This window comes from Candoia aspera, chromosome 1 (genome assembly GCF_035149785.1).
Source record: "Candoia aspera isolate rCanAsp1 chromosome 1, rCanAsp1.hap2, whole genome shotgun sequence".
In the NCBI taxonomy this organism is placed as follows: domain Eukaryota; kingdom Metazoa; phylum Chordata; class Lepidosauria; order Squamata; family Boidae; genus Candoia; species Candoia aspera.
Window position 1 is genome coordinate 263,510,835 of NC_086153.1, and position 18,445 is coordinate 263,529,279.

The 18,445-nt window shown below is 37.1% G+C and overlaps 1 protein-coding gene across 1 annotated transcript in view; it reads left to right on the forward strand.

The window, feature by feature from the left end:
- The first annotated feature begins 1,765 nt into the window (after positions 1-1,765).
- CD44 (CD44 molecule (IN blood group)) overlaps positions 1,766-18,445 on the forward strand; it is an 83,757-nt gene continuing 67,077 nt past the window's right edge. Inside the window, exons 1-2 of the mRNA XM_063289612.1 lie at positions 1,766-1,944; positions 2,174-2,291. Coding sequence (XP_063145682.1) covers positions 2,225-2,291 — 67 coding nt within the window. The 5' untranslated portion in view covers positions 1,766-1,944; positions 2,174-2,224. The remainder of the gene's footprint in view (positions 1,945-2,173; positions 2,292-18,445) is intronic.

Genomic DNA, 18,445 nt, shown 5'->3' on the forward strand with positions numbered 1-18,445 from the left:
TAGAAATGTATACTGGAAGAGAAGGACATCTGAGGTTACTGCTGGTTTTCCCTTTTGAACATAAACTACTAGAAGCCACTGTTCATCTCCTTATTGCTCTGCAGGACTCAGGCCATAAATTACATGTCTGAACAAAGCAGTTGGCAGGAACAGAAATAGGTGCCCAGCTTCCCAGTAGACTGCTTTCTCCTCAAATCAACAAAATAGTTTCTGGCACTAAATAGATCATAGATCTTATTATGGAGAGTGTTTGGCGCCACAAAGAGAAGATGCTTTTGCACCATCTGCCATAAAAACATGAAAGTACTAACCTCAGTGTTCTTCTTGTAAAAAAATAGAAAAGAAAAGAAATCTAAGTCAAATATCCTAACCTAGGGGGCCCACCATGTATCATCATAAAGGAGAGAAAAGATGGCATTGATTTGCACAGTATTTGTTCATGCGCATTTATTCAGACAGAATTAAATTCTAATCATAATACAGATGCTAGTGACATATGTGCTTCTGGTCCAGATACTAACAGTGGATGGGCAACGTCTAGCCTCCCCTCCTCCATTTTTTCCTTCTAAGATTACTTTTTCTTTGAAAGTGCTTAAACATTACTTAAAATAGGAGACAGGTTAACTATACCGTAGGTCTACCCTCTGTAAAGGAAAATCCACAGCCACCCTCTTCTAATACAGTAGAGGGATATTTTCAGATGTAAGTAAAGCTCAGGGAAGGAGTCCATGTCATAGTAACAAGGAAGTTCTCTCAGAATGATGAATGTCTTCTACTCAGTAGCCTTTGAGGACTTATCCTCAAGAGCCTTCAGACACCAGGTGAGGGAACTTGTACCCATCAGTGACAGAAAAGCCATTCAGTTTCCATACCTTGTAGAACTGTTCTCCCTCTTCTAGTTTTTTTTTCAAATTTCAGTCTTTTGTTATTTAAAACGTGGTGACAGGCACCTTCTTTTGTCTTTCCTTGAGGTCTCTATCCTTCCTTCTTGAAAATCTAAATTGGACAGTTGAGGAAAATGCAGAATGGGAAAACTAGGAGAGGAAGAATTCTGGACTGAATAGGTCATTTTAAAGGAGCATTTAAACACTGTATTTAGAAAAAAAACTAGACACATACCACTTCAAGTTGCAGGATCAGAAAGGATGCGGTTAGGGAATGAAGGGTGTAATTTTGGGATACCAGGTAACAATAGTAAAGAGGGGAGAAGAATGTAGAGAAGGCGAGAGGGGGTGAAGAACAACAAGGGTAGCTACAGAAAGGCCCCTCAAAAGCCACCTGTGTTTCAGTGGAAGGAAATGGGGCGACTCAGTGACAGAAAGGAGAACAGTTTTCTCCTTTCTTCCATCTTGACAGTCTGTTCTGAAAGGAGTTTGGAGGCAGGAAATTCTGAGAGTATTTTCAGGCAAAACTCATGGGCAGAAAACTAGGGGGCAAGGCTTCTTTTCTTTACACTCTCGCTGTAATGATTAAAATCCATAATGGCATACGAAGAAGTTTCTCATTTCTTAATCTAGGATTCCAGCAAGAAAGAGAGTGCTTCTGAAGAAAACAACAACGAAAGTCCCCTCCCTGCCTTGATGAAAAGTGCAAGCACCTCTTAGCGGCTGTGGCGGAACAGAAACCAACCTACAATTCAATTGGTTTACAAGGTCTGCTGAGAAAGAAGGGAACAGGGAGAATCACAGGGGGAAAATATTCCTTAAACTCTCTGCCTTTCCAGTGAGTGCACAACAGAGCGGAGAAAGCCGGGATCAGGAATCCTTGCTAAAACTCAGCAGTTGCAGCCAGGCCGTTGGAACCCATTTCGGGAGGGCCATGTGCCGCGCCGAAAAACCCCTTCCACCCCGCCCCCAGCCACGAGGTGCTTTCCAGCCCCGCTGCCTCAGGGAGATCGCGCAGCGTTGAGTCAAAGCCTTTTGGAGCCTGCCTGAAATATTAGTGGTAATTGTGCTTACTCATAAGTAGTAGCCTTTTATCTCCTCCCTTTTTTATGCCGAGTCACTTTTGTTCCAACGGGGTGTGACTTCGGGTTCTGCTCCCCTCCCTGTTAGGTCACCCATTACTTCAGCAGTACTTCAAATTGGAATAGAAGCGGTAGCAAACTTCAGACGCCGGCTTTCTGGACAGATTTAGCAAGACCGGGATCTTTTTCTTCCCTTCCTTTGTGTAGACTGGGAGAGAATTCCTTCGTCGTTTTGTGCAGGATCTGGAAGCGGGAGCAATGGTCAAGTTCTGGTTGTGTGCAGCAGTTGGATTTTACATGTTGCAGCTTTGTGCAGCCCGAATAGGTAAGTGACGGATGAATGGAAATCCACTCGGAACTGAGTTGGTGGTTCAGCAGATGGTGGTTTATTTGGATAAGAAGACTTCTGTTTGCCAGTGCCTTGAATCATTAATACTGTTTAATCCCAGTGACGTTTTACTGTTGGTTTCTCCCGGGATCAGAACCTGTGCAGTTTTGCCCCTTTTGCGTGCTGTGTGCGGTTGTTGGGCGCGCGTACAGGGAGGTGCGAAAGCTAGTCCTGAAAAAGGGAACACTGACCAGTAAAATGAACAGTAGATACTAGACTTTGACCGAGCTTTTGCACATCTGGTGCACATTCAGCAGTGGCAACGGCAGTTAGGGATTCATTTTCCCTCCCTTCGTTGTGTAAAGCAGATGGTTCAGAGAGAGAGAGCCAACCGTCCTGACTTTGGAATAGCTATGTTCTTGGGTCTCTATATGATGGAAACGCAGTTGTTCACGTGGGAATTCAGAAATCGTAGTACCTCCTCCATAATAAAAATGTAAGGAGGAAAAGTGAGCAGTGCTTGCTTGCTTGCTTGCTTGCTTGCTTTCAGACGAGACTGGTGCAATCTGGAAGCAAATTTTAAGCCCATTTGGCAGGAAAGGGTAGTTTATTTCAACTTCATCCTCCTCTCTCCACGCCCCCCGCCCAAGTCTTTCCTTGAATAATAAAATGAAATGCTTGTTTGGGAATGAAAGTGGTTTATGTGTTTTTAAAAAATCACATGCCCCAAATGTCAAAATGCTCTTAAAGTCTGATGTGATACAGAGCCGTAAATAGTTGCAGAGAAATAACTGTGCCTTTAACAGAGACTCATTGTTATAGTAATTGCCCTGAGCTGTTTTGAAGGGAATCTATTATCCTTTCACCCTTACTTCTCTCTTTACTCAGCACCCCATATCAGTTCCTGGGGGCTGACAAAACACTTTTAATAGCTGTTGCCTCCTCGGTACTTTCTTATTATTTGAACGTAAAGAAATGAATTAGGGAATAGTGGCTTGGCAGATTTGTAAATGGGTGTGTCCAACTGCACATTTTCCAATAATTTTTGGAATCACCAAGATAAAAAAATCCAGGATCCAAGTATTTCTCCAATGATTGTTATGAGTTTAATTAACATAATATAAAATCAGGGCCTTGAGTATGCCTTTTTAAGGCGTTGGGAGGTGATCCTTAACTGTGTGAGATACTAAGCTTGTAGAATTTATGTAAGATATGTATGTGCACAAGTACATCACATAATAATTAGATTTCCAGTTTAGCTATTCATTGCTCAGCTAATACCTTATTTTATGAACTGCCAAATCTTTGATAAATAAGGGCAGCTTGCAATTAGTCTGGGTACAGTCTTCTGTAAGAAAGATGGAAGGACAGCCCCAGTCCCCCATCTATACTCCATTCCTTGGTCAGATTAAGGGAAAAAAAGATTTCATGTACATCTCACAGGAAACTTTATGCAATGTTTTAAGATGGTACTATATTTTGGCTACAGTATATTGGTATGCAGTACAGTATATTCCAGGCTAGTTTTGTAGACAGAAATGGCTGCGCAACTATGGATTACTCCTTCCCTGTGTTCTGAGATGGAAATAGGCAGTAGAATCCCTTTACTGGGAAGGAAGACTGAATGAAGTACCACTATTCGTGATGCAAACGTTCATTGACTCTACTGAACAGTTCTACAGGTTTCAAAATCCTGCAAAACCTAATTATCAGAAGCCAAAGTAGGACCAGAAATATATGTATAACAAATGCAATGTATGCCCCTCCCAAGCCACTTTCAGCCTAGTAAGTAAAAAGGATTCTCCAGAGGATAGATGACATTTTTTTTTAGCATTTATATTGCTTCCCTGATAGGCACAGTTATGTCTTACAGAATCCTAGTCCAGATAATGTTTGTTACGGGCCAATGAAACTTCAGCATGAAGTCCTGCTTACTCTGGAAGCTATATTAAGCAGTCTTGGGCACATTACTTTCTTTAAATTTAATCTATGTTTTAGGAGGCTGTTGTAGAATTAACACCACTGTGTTTACATGAGTTATTCTAAAATGTGACAATCATAATGTAAAATACTTTACAAACATACCCTCAGACCAGAATTTTAGAAATATGTGAAAATGCCAGTGGTTGCAAAGTCGTTGCCCTGTTGTAGAGGATAATAGCTATATGATGTAAGTAATATTATACAAATTTCAGAAAGTCAGTCTAGTATAATGTAGCCACATGAATCAGATCTTCCAGTTCCCTATTCTCAGTGTTTATGGGATCATAATGGTGAATTCAGGTTCAGGCATGATGGTGACTCTCCAACACTTACTCATTTAAGATATTTTCTGATAAGCAGTTTATGTTTACAGTTGGGTAGAAATTGCCTCAACCTACATGAAAGCCGTCATGCTGGTTGGGTATGGGCATAGCATCTTGCTTAGCTTCTCTTTTTGCCACTTTATCTCAGTATGCAGTTATTTCTTACATTTCCTGTAAAGTTTGATAATGTGCTTGAGCCAGAATTTAACAGTCTATTTCACATTTTTCTTTGGATTCTCATGTATAATTTATTGATCCAATTTGGAGTGTTAGTATTGAACTTAAAGTCTTTCACAGCTTGGGGCAGGGTATCTAAAGGACTGCACTACCAAGCTCTTATCGGCTTAGTCTGAGATGTTTCCTTGGATGCACCCGTCAGGTGACAGTTATAGATAGCTAATGGCTAATGACAAAAGGATCTTCTCAGTGGTAGTACCCCACTTACAAAACACCTTTTCCAAAGCAATTCCCGTCATATGTACGTCCTATCATTTTGGTGCCAGAATATCTTCTTTTATTCCTGCTTCAACATTTGGTCAGTTTTTTGTTCTCTGGTTGTTTTTCTGCTGCTTTTATATGATTTTTGGACCAGCTTTAACATATTATTTGTATTTGATCTTATTTTTATGGCTTGTCCCATAGAAACATGATTACAGTATAGCTGGGAGAATGAAGAACATGTAATAACTTCTAGTATCTTTGAGAAGAAGATATTGATCAGTAAAGGGGTCAGTCTGCCCCATTAGTTTGGCCTTCAGAAACTTTATCTCAGTATGCAGAGCTACTTAAGTTTGCGCACTGTAGAACCTCGTATTTGTATTTCTCTGATAGGTGAAGTTGAAAATCCCTTTTCAGATGAAATCAGGGTCCTGACGGAGGTAGAAGGGGGCAAGAGCATCTAGTCCAATTTGTGCCAATGAAGAGTAGGTAATGAGGAACCCCCTTCAGCATCTCCAAACGATATCTGAACATAGTTTGCTTAAACATCTCCAGCAAAGTAGAATTCATCAATTTCTATGGCATTTTGTTTAACTACATTTCACAGCTTTAGAAATTTTCTTCTAATGTTTAACCAAACTCTACTTCTTGCCATTTCTACCCAGTGTTTTAAGTCCTGTCATTAGGAACAATAGAGCAATTCTGCTGCATCTTCTGCATGTCATGTTTTTAGTTATATAAAGACAATAATTGGCCTTCTTCTGGCATTCACCTGAATGCATTAAGGCTTGAAATAGATGTTGACCTCTGAATGTTTTAAAGCAGGATCCTGAATCATCTCACCTACAAGCAGATGTTAGCACAACCCTCCTTCAGACTTCACGACTGAATGTGTGGAGTTTGCAGAACATATGAGGCAGGGCTGCATTCATGGCACCATCTCAGGCTATAATCCACCCAGCTAAATTTACTGACTTTTTCAAGTGTTTCCATTAGAACTTGTTATTTAGCCGCACACCTTCCTGGTTGCTGTTCTGCAATGTGCTTCAGTACATTACTATTCTTAAAATATGTTGTCTAGGCTGGGCTTTTTAATTTATTTTTTTGAAAATATGTGTGAAAGTATGTACCTAAATGCAATATTTTTCATTTATTTCAGCTGAATGTTGTTTTGGCTTTGACTAACCTTCTCTGAATCCTTTAGAATCTTTAATAAAACTTAAGTCCAAAGGAAAAGCGTGAGACCATTATAGGAGTAATTGTGGGTTCAGAAAGGGAATGGAAGATGTGACAAATGTTTCTGAAGCAGAGTCAAGAAATATGAGAAAAGTGAGGAAAGGAGTAAAGATCCTCAGAGAGGAGTGTGATAATAAGAGCTTGGTTATTTATGAATGATCATAAACAAAAAGTGCAATCCACAATAAATTTGAATAAGAAAGAATGGAAGAGAGGGAATAAGAGAATAAAGTGTTTCATCACTGCATTTTACCAGTGGAATACATAGCATAGACAAGAATACATATCCAGAGATCAGATATAGCTTTGAGTTAGCAGTTCCAGAGTTAGATAATACCAGAAGAAAAACACCTCAGAGACATTTTAAAATTTTAAAAGACTGGGATTATACCAACTGCAAATGAGTCCAGCATAGTAAGTAGTGAGAAGGATTGAAGTCCCATTATCAAGGAGTAGAGATCCAGTAGGCATTCTGAGCTACTGCAAAGGAAGTTTCGAGGTCAACTCTATTTGAATGCAGATTAAAATGATATGGAAAATCAGGATATGTTCCATTATTTTCAATCTATAAGATAGTTATAAACCTCAGACTCAAACATTTAATCAATTTATCTTTAAATCAGTTCTAACAAAACAATATATTGTATGCTTAAGTTACAGTCCACCCAGGGTCCCCCATGTGGGGGAGATGGGCAGTGATAAAAATATGATAGATAGATAGATAGATAGATAGATAAATAATATATAGTCTTTGGTCGCTTTTTCTCTCCCAATTTCTGAATGTATTTCATAGATCACCATATCAAAATATTATTAAGTGAACAAAAATGCCTTGAAAATTTCAAATCTTTTACACATTAAGATTTGTCTTTTTCTCTAATAAGACAAATTTCTCTAGTTCAATGAAGTAGCAGGAAAAGTAGTTGCTTTGAGTTGGAAAACAATGTATGGCAGAGTAGATAAGCTGTATGAAATATTTTATATACCAAGCATCAGTTAAGTACCAAGTAAACAGGAGAACAAAGGAAAAAAGGGAATAGTTTAGAAGGATGAACTGTAACAAGAAGATTCTGAAATATATGAGGATATTATTTTTACTAAGGCCAATTTATTTTATATCTCCCTGCTGCTGTCACATACCATACAATGTAGCCGGGATCTATGCAGCAATGCTTAAAATTCATCAGATGATGACCAGTGCCATAAACTAAATTTAATGTGCATCTAATTCATCACACAAGAGCAGCCTTTCTCAACCTTCTAACCCTGGAGGAACCCTTGAAATATTTTTCAGGCCTCAGGGAACCCCTGCACATTCAGGCTCAAATATAGGCCAGAAGTTACAAAATTATTATTATATACTGTATGTTTCATGTGTACGCCTGTATATATGCATTAACAGTATTCTTGAACAAAAAATAATGAAACTTACCTCTTTAATGTGAAGTTGCCTGAAGTTGAAATAATTTTTTAAAATAAATAAATTTTGATCTCCCAGGGAACCCCTAGTGAACTATCATGGAACCATAGGGTTCCACAGAACCCTGGTTGAAAAACCCTGCGCTAGAGTACTGTACTGACATACTAACCTTTATGCTCCCCTACACCCATCTAATGCTCCTACTCTTCCTTTTAGATTTTTTCTTTTTTTTAGACTTCTGTGTACATATATAAGATTTTAATGTATTTCCTATGCTTTTAATTGACTGTACCCCACCCTCCTTATGCTGGTCTTTGACCATAATAAAGATTTGATTTGATTTGAATTTGATTTCCAGTGGATTCTTTTTTGTTTTTTTACATTTTGATTATATACTGACTATATCCAGAATCTAGTAGAAGACAAAAGTTGTCAAAGTTACAGCTTGTGCAGAGAATGTATAGGCAGGATTAAATAATAGTTTTCGTGGTTTACATTCCCATAAATTTGAATGTTTTTTCTACTCTAAGATATAATTTCTTAAGCATAATTCTGTAATGTTTCCTGTCCCAGACTTTTTTCTCTTGGGAGAAGAGGGACAAAGGTTGCAATACTTCAAAGAGACTCATGGAACTTTTTAAATTTGATATTAAGATTTTCAGTTGTAAAGGTAGCCTGAATACCTTTAAAAAAACCAGAGGTGCAGACATGAAATTAAAATAGAGTGTAACAAGGCATTTAACATCTAAGCAGTAAGTACAAATTATATCTGTTCTTTAGATCATTCATCTGTTTCAAAAGAAGAAAGAAAATTTTGACAAGCAGAGAAGAAATTTAAGTGTTCATTTGAAACATAATAATAGGGTTGTGCATGCTTTAAAAGAAGAGCTTGCCTAGTTTTAGGCTTTTGCATGAGCCTGAAAAAAGGAGAGGCCACGTTAAGACTTGCCTTAATGTTTATGAGTCAGTAACTTAAAGCAGCTGTAACTTCATGTAAGGCTGTTCTGATGAATGGAGAAGTGATGTCCTTCCACAAGATCCAAGGCATATTCTCTGATTTATTTGCAGAGTCTGTGTAACTCTACAGACAGAATGTTACTGGGATTGGGCTGAAAAATATGGTAGTAATTGAACTATATTGATTTCCTAGAGAATGAATGGAACAACAGTGAAAATGCACAGATTAAAACAGATACTAGATTTACTAGATTTGGAAAAAAAGGATTGATATTAATAAACAGCTCTCAAATCTACAGCATGTGCAGTACAAAAGGGACCATGCTTTGATTGTGTTTCACCCTTAGTTCCTTCCTTAGTTCATTGTGTGGACAAGCAAGAAAACAAACCAAAGGGGGCATGTGGTCTTTATGGTTAGGTTCCTACATTACAAGGACATTTGATATGGTTTATTCCTTTACAAGATGGTCCAAGAAATAGATGAAAATAAACTAATTGAAAATTGTAACAAAACACAAATTAGATTAGCAATCGGTTTTTTGTTTTTGTCCTTTAAAGTAACGTAAGTCTACCATGAGAGAGTCTGGAACATAGGCTTAAACTTAAAATGGCTGAAGCATCTGCAAGCAGGTCCACTGAGATGAATGAAATTTACTTCCTCAAAAGTGGGTAAAGGGGGGACAATTAGGGGAAATTAAATAGAAACAATGAGTCTTGAGCCTGTTTAAAAGAATCAAACATGGAGGTCTGATCAGGTCAGACTTCGAGTATTTTGCAGTTTCAGATGAATGTCAGGAAAGTGCCCCCTTCCATTCTTAAGTGTTCATTTGAAACATCATAATAGGGTTGTGCATCCTTCAGAAGAAGAGCCTGCCTGAACTGGCAATTGGACCTTTTGCTAACACTGATGATGAACAGTATCCTTCATCCACTGTGTCTGAAGGCTAGCTGGAGGGTGGGGGCAGGTGGCATGACACACAGCTCTTTCTTTCTCCCAATACTTTACTATTCTTCCCTGCATCTGCCCTGTCTTGGTTAAGAGTGGGGCTCTGCCGGGCCTGACAAACTTCTCTGGTGAACCATCGCGAGAAATCTGAGTATCAGGTGCCTACCACTAAGAGCCCAACTTCTGAGGCCCGGGCAGATTTATATCTGTATAGGTCAGGAATGGAAAACTGATCTCAGGGACTCTCTCAGCAATAATTGGGAAGTAGTTCAGTTTCCTCATCTCTAGTAGTTTTTCAAATGATATTATTGTACTATCATTTCATGATGGTTTAATTTTTCTATGCAAACAGCCTTGACTCTTCCAAAGGAAAGCAGTAGAGAAAGTTGTTATAAACAAATCAGAACAATATCAAAAGCAGTATCTTAACTAAGTACAGAAAGAAAAGCAAGATGATGAAGTGATGTCATTTGAAAGACTTGTCTAATTCCCACTATCATGCTGGTTGTCACATTCCATACTACTTGAAGTTTCTAAACTATCTTTAAAAGTAGCCTATCGTATTTAGCAATACTAACTTTATCTGAATTTAACCAGTGTTGAAACAACTTACGGTAGTCTCCTTTCTTAGGTAGAATCAAAACTGTCTTTTTAGTCTAAGGTCATAAAGGCACTCTTCATCAATGCTACCTGTGCCAATCCAGAAGGATACCCAACCAATGTATCTTTCTCTTTCAATATTAAGCAGTACTTCTGTCTTTTTGGTGGTTCTTTTTCCAGTTACTGCCTAATCAGGTAGCAGCAACTAATCAACCTTGGCTGTTCTTGAAAAAAGAATGAGAGAGCATCAAGAAGTTCTAGAGCTTCAAGACTGTTGCCAACTACATAGATATATTGATTCATTTTCAGAAGTTGTGCTCAACTCAAGAAAGTCTTTTTCCCATTTATTTACCCAGCTCTGAATTGTTTATTCAGAGCTATACTGCTAAAACATCCCCCAGTGATAGTTGCCAGGAAAAAGATGTGAAATTAAAAAATTGCCTGAGATCAGTTTATGATCAAAGGTAGTGCTAAACCTGAGATCAAGAAAAGCTATCATGTCTTCACAATGGATCTCAGCCAGTATTTTAATTTCACATCTTTTTCCTGGCAACCATCATTGGGAGATGTTTTAGCAGTGTAGTGTTAAGTCCACAGTTTAAAAGGCAGTTAGGACAGTTCAAGGTAGTATGGATTGTATAGCCACTACAGGTAGTCCTCAATTTGCGACCATTTGTTTAATGATGGTCTGAAGTTACGATGGCCTCGGAATGGGTGCTTTACAGCCTGTAAAGCACTTCAGAGTGTTGCAAAACATCGCACCCCCCCCCCCTGTGGTCTCACGATCACATTTTGGGCACTTGGCAACTGGCTGACGTATATGGCTGGCTGCAGTGTTCTGTGGTCACGTGATCACCTTTTATAATTTTTTTTTTTTTTGCTGTTTTCTGGCAAAAAATGCCCATTGGGGAAACTGGATTCGTTTAACGGCCGCCGTAAAATGGTTGTGAAATCAGGTCCGGTCACATGGTGACTCAGCTTATGACCGCAGTGACTTAACAGTGGAAATTCCGGTCCTAGTTGTGGTTGTAACTCGAGGACTACCTGTAGTTCTTAGAAAGATAATGTATTACAGCCTGCAGAACAGCCTTACATCCTCTGCTGTAATAGAACTCTGTGCAGAAACAGAAAAATGTGTATTACAGTATGTTTTATATGTCACAAGGCATATTGTGACATCTGTACATATACTAGGAGAATGCTTACTAGGAGGCCAAATTCAGTGGCTATTTAGTAAGTGATTATTCCACACATCATATGGAATAATCATTGTTAGTAATAATCACCATGCAAGTTTAGTGTTTTTCAGAGACAAAAATGTTTTTTGTTATGAATCTCATATGTCAGGTAGCCTTTTAAATTTCCTTAACCAACATCTTGCTCTACAGAGAGTTAAAAAACTTTACTAAGTGTAGGTCACCTGCAGTATTTCATTTGAAACCATATGACCTTTCTTATGAGGCTCCACTACAAATTTCAAGCAAACTTCCACTGGGCTGTAAAAACTTGGCAAACAGTCTGTGTTTTTTCAGTTGATCTGCAGATAGAGTCCCAGTTGCAAAGAAGAGAATGCCAAATCTGACGGCTTGTCAGTTCCCTGATTGTCAAACCACAATCAAGCTTTCCTGTAGTGAAGAGTTGGCTGTACCATCAGTAGCAGTTGGCTGTGAATTCCCTGCTTCTGCTTTTGATGACCCCACCCTCAGCATGAAAGGGATGTTTGGAAGTCAATTAAATGGAGTAGAACAAAAGGAATGAAAAGATCAGAGCAAACAAAAAAAGAGAACAAGTGAGCATTGTCTTAAAAGATTTTCTTTATCAGATGGATATTCCAACTAATTATAAGTACATTTACACAGTTCTCTTTTTTTTCTCTGAACCCATGGATATACTTGGTGTTAATTATTCACAAGGGAACATTTTTCCATTTCCAAAACATGTAAAAGCAAATAGGTTTTGGTTGTGTTTCATAAGTTTAAGCATGTTGCAGTGCTTACTTTAACCTATAACACAATGGAGCTCCTGCTGCTTTGAATGAATGCTTTGCCATTGCCAGCTTAGGTTATATTTTGTTCTGTTTTGTTTGTCAAAATGATTAATTCTAAATAACATTGTGTGCTATGCAACCAAAGAAAAGCTCTTTAAGATGACATTGATTTGCATGGGAAAAGTTAGCTCTTCTATAAATTTCAGCCACTGAAGTCCAGTGGACTTTAAACATACTTAATGTTGGCTGAATCGTGTTTAATATTTGATAATTTATTTTTATTTATTTATTTATTTATCTAATTTGTCACCGCCCATCTCCTCCCATCAGAGGGACTCTGGGTGGTTTACAACAAAATGGTCAATAAAACAATAAATATACCATATAATTACTATATATAAAAATACTCTAAATAAAATACAGTTACAAATAACTATTAAATATAGATAAAAATGAAGTCCAGATGGCTATGATCCAATTGTCAATAGCATAAACATTTCAAATGAAATGAATGTGAAAGGACCCCCCCCAATGATGTACAAAATCCAATAAAGATTGGTTTCACTCATCTTTGCTTAGAATTTCTGTAATATAGCTTTCATATAAAAAAGAGTTTAAAACTAACATTTAAAAATGGAAATACCAATATACTTGAAATAATTGTTTGGTTGTGCAAAGGTTATGATGAAAGGTCACCCTTCAGTATTGGGAATGATAACTTTCTCAAGTGATAGCAGAACTATCAGCTCTAATTTGGAGAAGAACATGATCAAATGTTTGTAGATCTGGTGTGAATGCATGATTTAGTAATGAAAAATTCCCAAGAAAGGAAATGATTAACAGTGGAGCGCCTGGTACTGTTTTGGAAATAGCATTTGCTTTTGATTTGCGTGAACTGTAACATGGGTGGAGAAGTAAGCACTTGGTGCTGATTTGCCTCCTCCAGCTTTTTTTTTTTTTTTCATTTTTTTGCTACTGGTGATGCTGTAAAAAAAGGGTGTGGTGTGCAGTGTCAGACATGTTAAGCATTAAAATTGCATTTTTATGACTCTTTTTTTCCATGCAGAAATGTATATTACTTCCAGGAGTGTAGAGTCCTTCTTTCTACAAAATGGTTCCCATATGGGTGGAGGAAGCCTTTGTGTGTGTGTGTGTGTGTGTGTGAGAGAGAGAGAGAGAGAGAGAGAGAGAGACTGACTGACTTCCAGTATTGCCAATCAACCTCTGACTCTGTAAATATGAGTACATTTTGGGTAGTTGGAAGACAGTGCAAGATGCCATGCACAGAATCTTTTATAACAGCTGAATAAATAGTTATCAAAATGGTTAATGTAACAATTTCCCAATTCCATTTTCAAATAATACTTACTTATACAAAACTTAACCGAATATTATAAATGTCATCTGTTCCTTCTCTGAATTCCTATTTGCAATTAGGTGATTAGTGAATGGTGAGATGTCCACTTTGATGTCTTTGGGATATCAAGTGAACACTTTTTAAGAATTTGCCTAGACATTCCAGCATATTGGATAGCAGATTTTGTCGGTTGTTTCTACTGTCTATTATGAGTTGCAGTGACATCAATAGTAAATTCACCGTAGTTATCCAAGGCTGCCCATGACACTGCTATGCCCATAAGCCTCAATATCAATTGGAAAATGATAAGGATATATTTCTGTAACTAAGAAATACTTCCTTGAAAAATCTTTACAAGAGGTTCCATTGTTAGATGGGGTATCACCACTCAGCCATGAGATTTACTAAGTAACTTTGGTCTACTCCCCGTCTCTTAACATCTCACAAGGATGTTGTGGAGACAAAATGATGATGGCAAGGACTACCTAATGCTGCTCTGAGTTAATATAAACGTAGCAAATAAGTAAATAGGAATATTTATGCAGAAAAACAAAAAGAATAATGATAAAAGGCCTGGGGAAAAAAAATCCTGTTGGAAGACTAACAGAAAGATGCCTTTCATTAAATTATGTCAGCACTTTTCCTTCCTTTCTTCAACCCAATAACTTTTCTATAACATTGTAAGATTTTTAATCTTTGATGACACCTGTTGTTAACCAGAAGAATTAAGGGGAAATTTTTTCTTTGAAAATGATGAAAACTAAGGATACTATAAAAAAAGAAAAGTTTGAATTACGTTTGTATCCTCTTTAATTTCTTTCTTCTGACCTGCTCTTTTGCAAATGACTCAAACTAGTTTGTTTACTTTTCTGCCCTGACTCTAGACCTAGTTCATTTATTGTAATGACTTCTATAAATATGTGCCTTTTGTACTTTGAGGCTAGGTTTCTTGAGTATAAAATAAACTGGGCCTGGACCATGTCAACTTTCTATTTTCTGCAGCCTCATTTTTATTTTTTTAGCATTTCTGAATTACGTTTCCAATTAAAAAAAATATCCTAAACTGTTTTCAAGAACTACAGAATACTGCCAACCTATATGAGTAAATGGAACGTCCCACATAAAACAGCATTGTTAATATAAATAAACTACACTATCTGACCAAAGTCTAAAGATTTTTTTTAAAAAAGTTAGCATGCGAAAACAAAACGTTTATATATCCCTTTCACGGAGCAAGAATTCCAGAATTTAGGCATTACCACAGGAAAACGCCTGGTGGAAAACCCCATATAGAAGCTACTACCATAAGATAAATCATTTAGCAATGACCATTTGCTTTATGGCTGTATTTTAGTAGTGGGATTAAAATAGTGGTTCTTTTGAAAATGAGGAGAGCTAACACTGATCCTTGGCACTGTTTATAGCTTCTAAGTACACCAAATCAAGCTGCTGAATTTGGTGGCAGAACGGTTGAATTTTGGTGGTGTGCTTTTGAGTCAGTTTGGGTGGGAGGGTTAAAGATGGAGATAATTGGCTTCTATATCCATTCCCACTCTAAAAATAACTATTCCCCTTTAAATGAAAGAATTTAAATTAAACCTATCAAACTTTGCCCACTCTTATATTCTCTATTGTAAATCTGCTATATCTGTCCAAAGGAACAATAGCAAAGCATGTGAACATTAACAGGCATCACTGAAGCCATTATAGCAATATTTTAAGATTTGGAAAAGGTGATTTTAATGGGATTTAGACCACTGATATAAGTTTGCCCCTGAATTGGTGGAAAAAGTTGTATCTTTAATACCCCAAATTTCTATCAACTCTGGCTCTTTAAGGACTTTTGGAGTTCAGAACTTCTCTGTGACAGACGACCAGATCTTTCTCTTCTTTCTACATCCAGATATGTACAGGTAGTCCTTGGTTAACAATGGTAACTGGGACCAGCAACTCCATTGCTAAGCAACTTGGTCATAAAGCACAATATCATGTGACACTGCCAATTTACATTGGCAATTGCAGCAGTTCCAGTTGCAATCATTAAGTGAATCCTGCGTGATCATTAAGCGTGACATCAGGTATCGCCAGTTGCAGCCTCCTGCCAGCTTCCCAATTGACTTTGTCAGAAGCCAGCAGCGAAGGTCACAAACAGTGATTGCAGGACACAGCAGCCATTGTAATTCTGAGTTGGTTGCCAAGTGCCCAAATCATAATCAGATGACCGTGGGGATGCTGTGATGGCTGCAACTACAAGGGCCAGCTGTAAGTTTCCTTGTTCAGCACCGTCGTAACTTCGAACAGTTGCTGAACAAGTGGTTGTTAACTGAGGATTGCCTGTTGTGATCTCCCTTGCATTAGATGTGTTTAAATGGAGGCTGGACAGCCATCTTGCAGAAATAGTTTTATTTGGATTCCTGCATTGAGCAGGTTTTTGGACTTAATGGCCTAATGGCCCTTTTATATAGCAGAAGATATCCTCAACCTGTCCTGTGCCCTCTAGGGATTGCATCCTATAGATATTATCTTGGAAGTACATCATTTTGTTGAGGTGAGGCTCATTTCTTAGAAAGTGTACTAAGAATTTTAATCTTCATATATTGGCATTCATGAAACTCATTCCCTCTTAATTCTTTGAATATTTTTTATTTAACTGCAATTTAGTAAAACTGGAATGTTTTTATTTAACTGACAAAGATGCATAATGAAATACATTCATATTTTTAAAGAGACCAGAGTAGGTGTAAACCTAAAGGGTTATATCTTAAATTTGTTCTAGAAATCAACTGCATATAAAGTTAACAAAAATTTGGGAGAAGGATTTATCTGTTAAGATTAATGTGTGACAGATTAGATAATAAATCTAGTTGATGATGAAATGCTATACTTGTATCAGAGATAATGCTCATATTGCTGGAACAAGAATTATTCCATTGCATGACTCATATTACATCATAGTCTAGGTGGAAAAGAAGTATAATGCGGTTAATTTCTTTCAAACTGTTGGACAAGATTTTTTGGTTGTTATAAAAAAACCTAGTTAGCACAATATTTTTGTTTAAAAAACTTAGTTAATTTTTAAGTTTCTGATTTAATTTTTCAAGGATAACTGTATATTTCATTAGCAGCTATCAGTCTGACTACCTAGAGGTGCCAGACAGCTAAATGGCTAACTCTGTTCATGCATTTTTATTATCAACCTCTGTTTATGCATTTCTGTGTTTACCACCTGGCTACTTATTCACTCATATTTAGGTCAGAAAACGTACACAGTATTTATTAGAATTCTTGAAGTTAAATAGGCTTGTTTCTAAGAATTCTTTTTTTTTAAAAAATACTTTATTAGAAAGCAAAATAACAGACAGCATAATACATACAAATACATATAACAATGAACAAAGAGAAAAGAAGAAAAAGGACAAAAAGAAAAGAAAACAACAGAGCTTATTAAAAAGTGGTTTCCGACTATCTAAACTGTGATTTTGGATCTATAGTTGTGTTCTCTTAACTTCTTCTCTATTTTCAATCTATGTCACCCCTATTTCTATTTGATTAAGTGTTTAGTTGCTAAATCCTATATACATATTGTTATTTTTTGCGTTGTCCTTATATAATTGAGAAAAGGTCACCATTCATTCATAAAATCGTCCATATTTTTATCATTTAACAGGTCTGTTAGTTTTTCCATCTGGGCCAAGTCCATTATCTTAATTATCCATTCTTCTATTGATGAGGTAGACTCTTCTTTCCACCTTAAGGCGTAAATAATTCATGAGGCAGTAATCAAGTACAGTAGGAACTTTACATATTTTTTTTCTAATTCTTCTTCCATTAGACCCAGTAAGTATAATTCCGGTTTTTGGATTATGTCCATTGCCAACATCTTTTGAATAATATTGTGTATTGATGCCCAGGATTTTTTTGCTTTTTTACAAGACCACCACATGTGATAAAACACTTGTTTCTAAGAATTCTGTAGAGACAGTGGTGAGTTTCATTTAATAAATTCCCAAATGCTTACATTCTCAGACATTTGCCCATCTGTCCTTATCAATAAAATGCTTCCTGTAATTGGTAAATTGCATTATGTATTTTTTTGATACTGATAGCTAAAGGATTTCTGCAATTTATGCAATGGATTTCTGTTTGACATTCAAACATTTAAGACCCACACATTTCTTATTTCAAATTGGGCTATTGACTTTCACTACTTTTCATTTCCAAGTTGAAATTGATTAGCCTTTCTGTGCAATACTCCTCCTTAATTGTATCTCCTCAGTTTTTGAAAATGTTTATATTCCACTATTTTTTTTAATGTTCAGATGCTTGGTTTTCATTGATATCTCTGTCCTGAGATTTACCTGTAAAGATTTCTGTTCTATCAGTCCTGGAGGTGTGTGGGTCAGCATTTTCATCAAGCCCAGTAGTGTGACTAAGAATGACCATGCTGACTTGGGAATGATAGAAGTTGTAGTCTAGCATATTCAGTGAGGCATATGACTTAAGAATATTTTCCTGAAAATCATTGCTTTTTCATTTTTTTCAGTTGGATGGAATAGACTCTTAATATTAATATGAAGTCACTTCATGACTCATGAAGAAATTTGGTGTTGCCCTTTGAATGTTTTAAGAGTCTGCTTGGGAAAGATATTTATTTCTCAACTGCATGGATTTACTGTCTCCACAAATGAATCATTTGTGGAGCAAGGTAGCAAAGGTATCTTCTGAGCGTAACAGTGTTCCATGCATGTCATGCTGGCCACATGACCATAGAAGCGTCTTCAGACAACGCTGGCTCTTCGGCTAACAAACAGAGATGAGCACCGGCCCCTAGAGTCGGACGTGACTGTGCGGGGGAACCTTTACCTTCATCTTATCTTCTGAGCAGATATGTAATGGATTTGTAA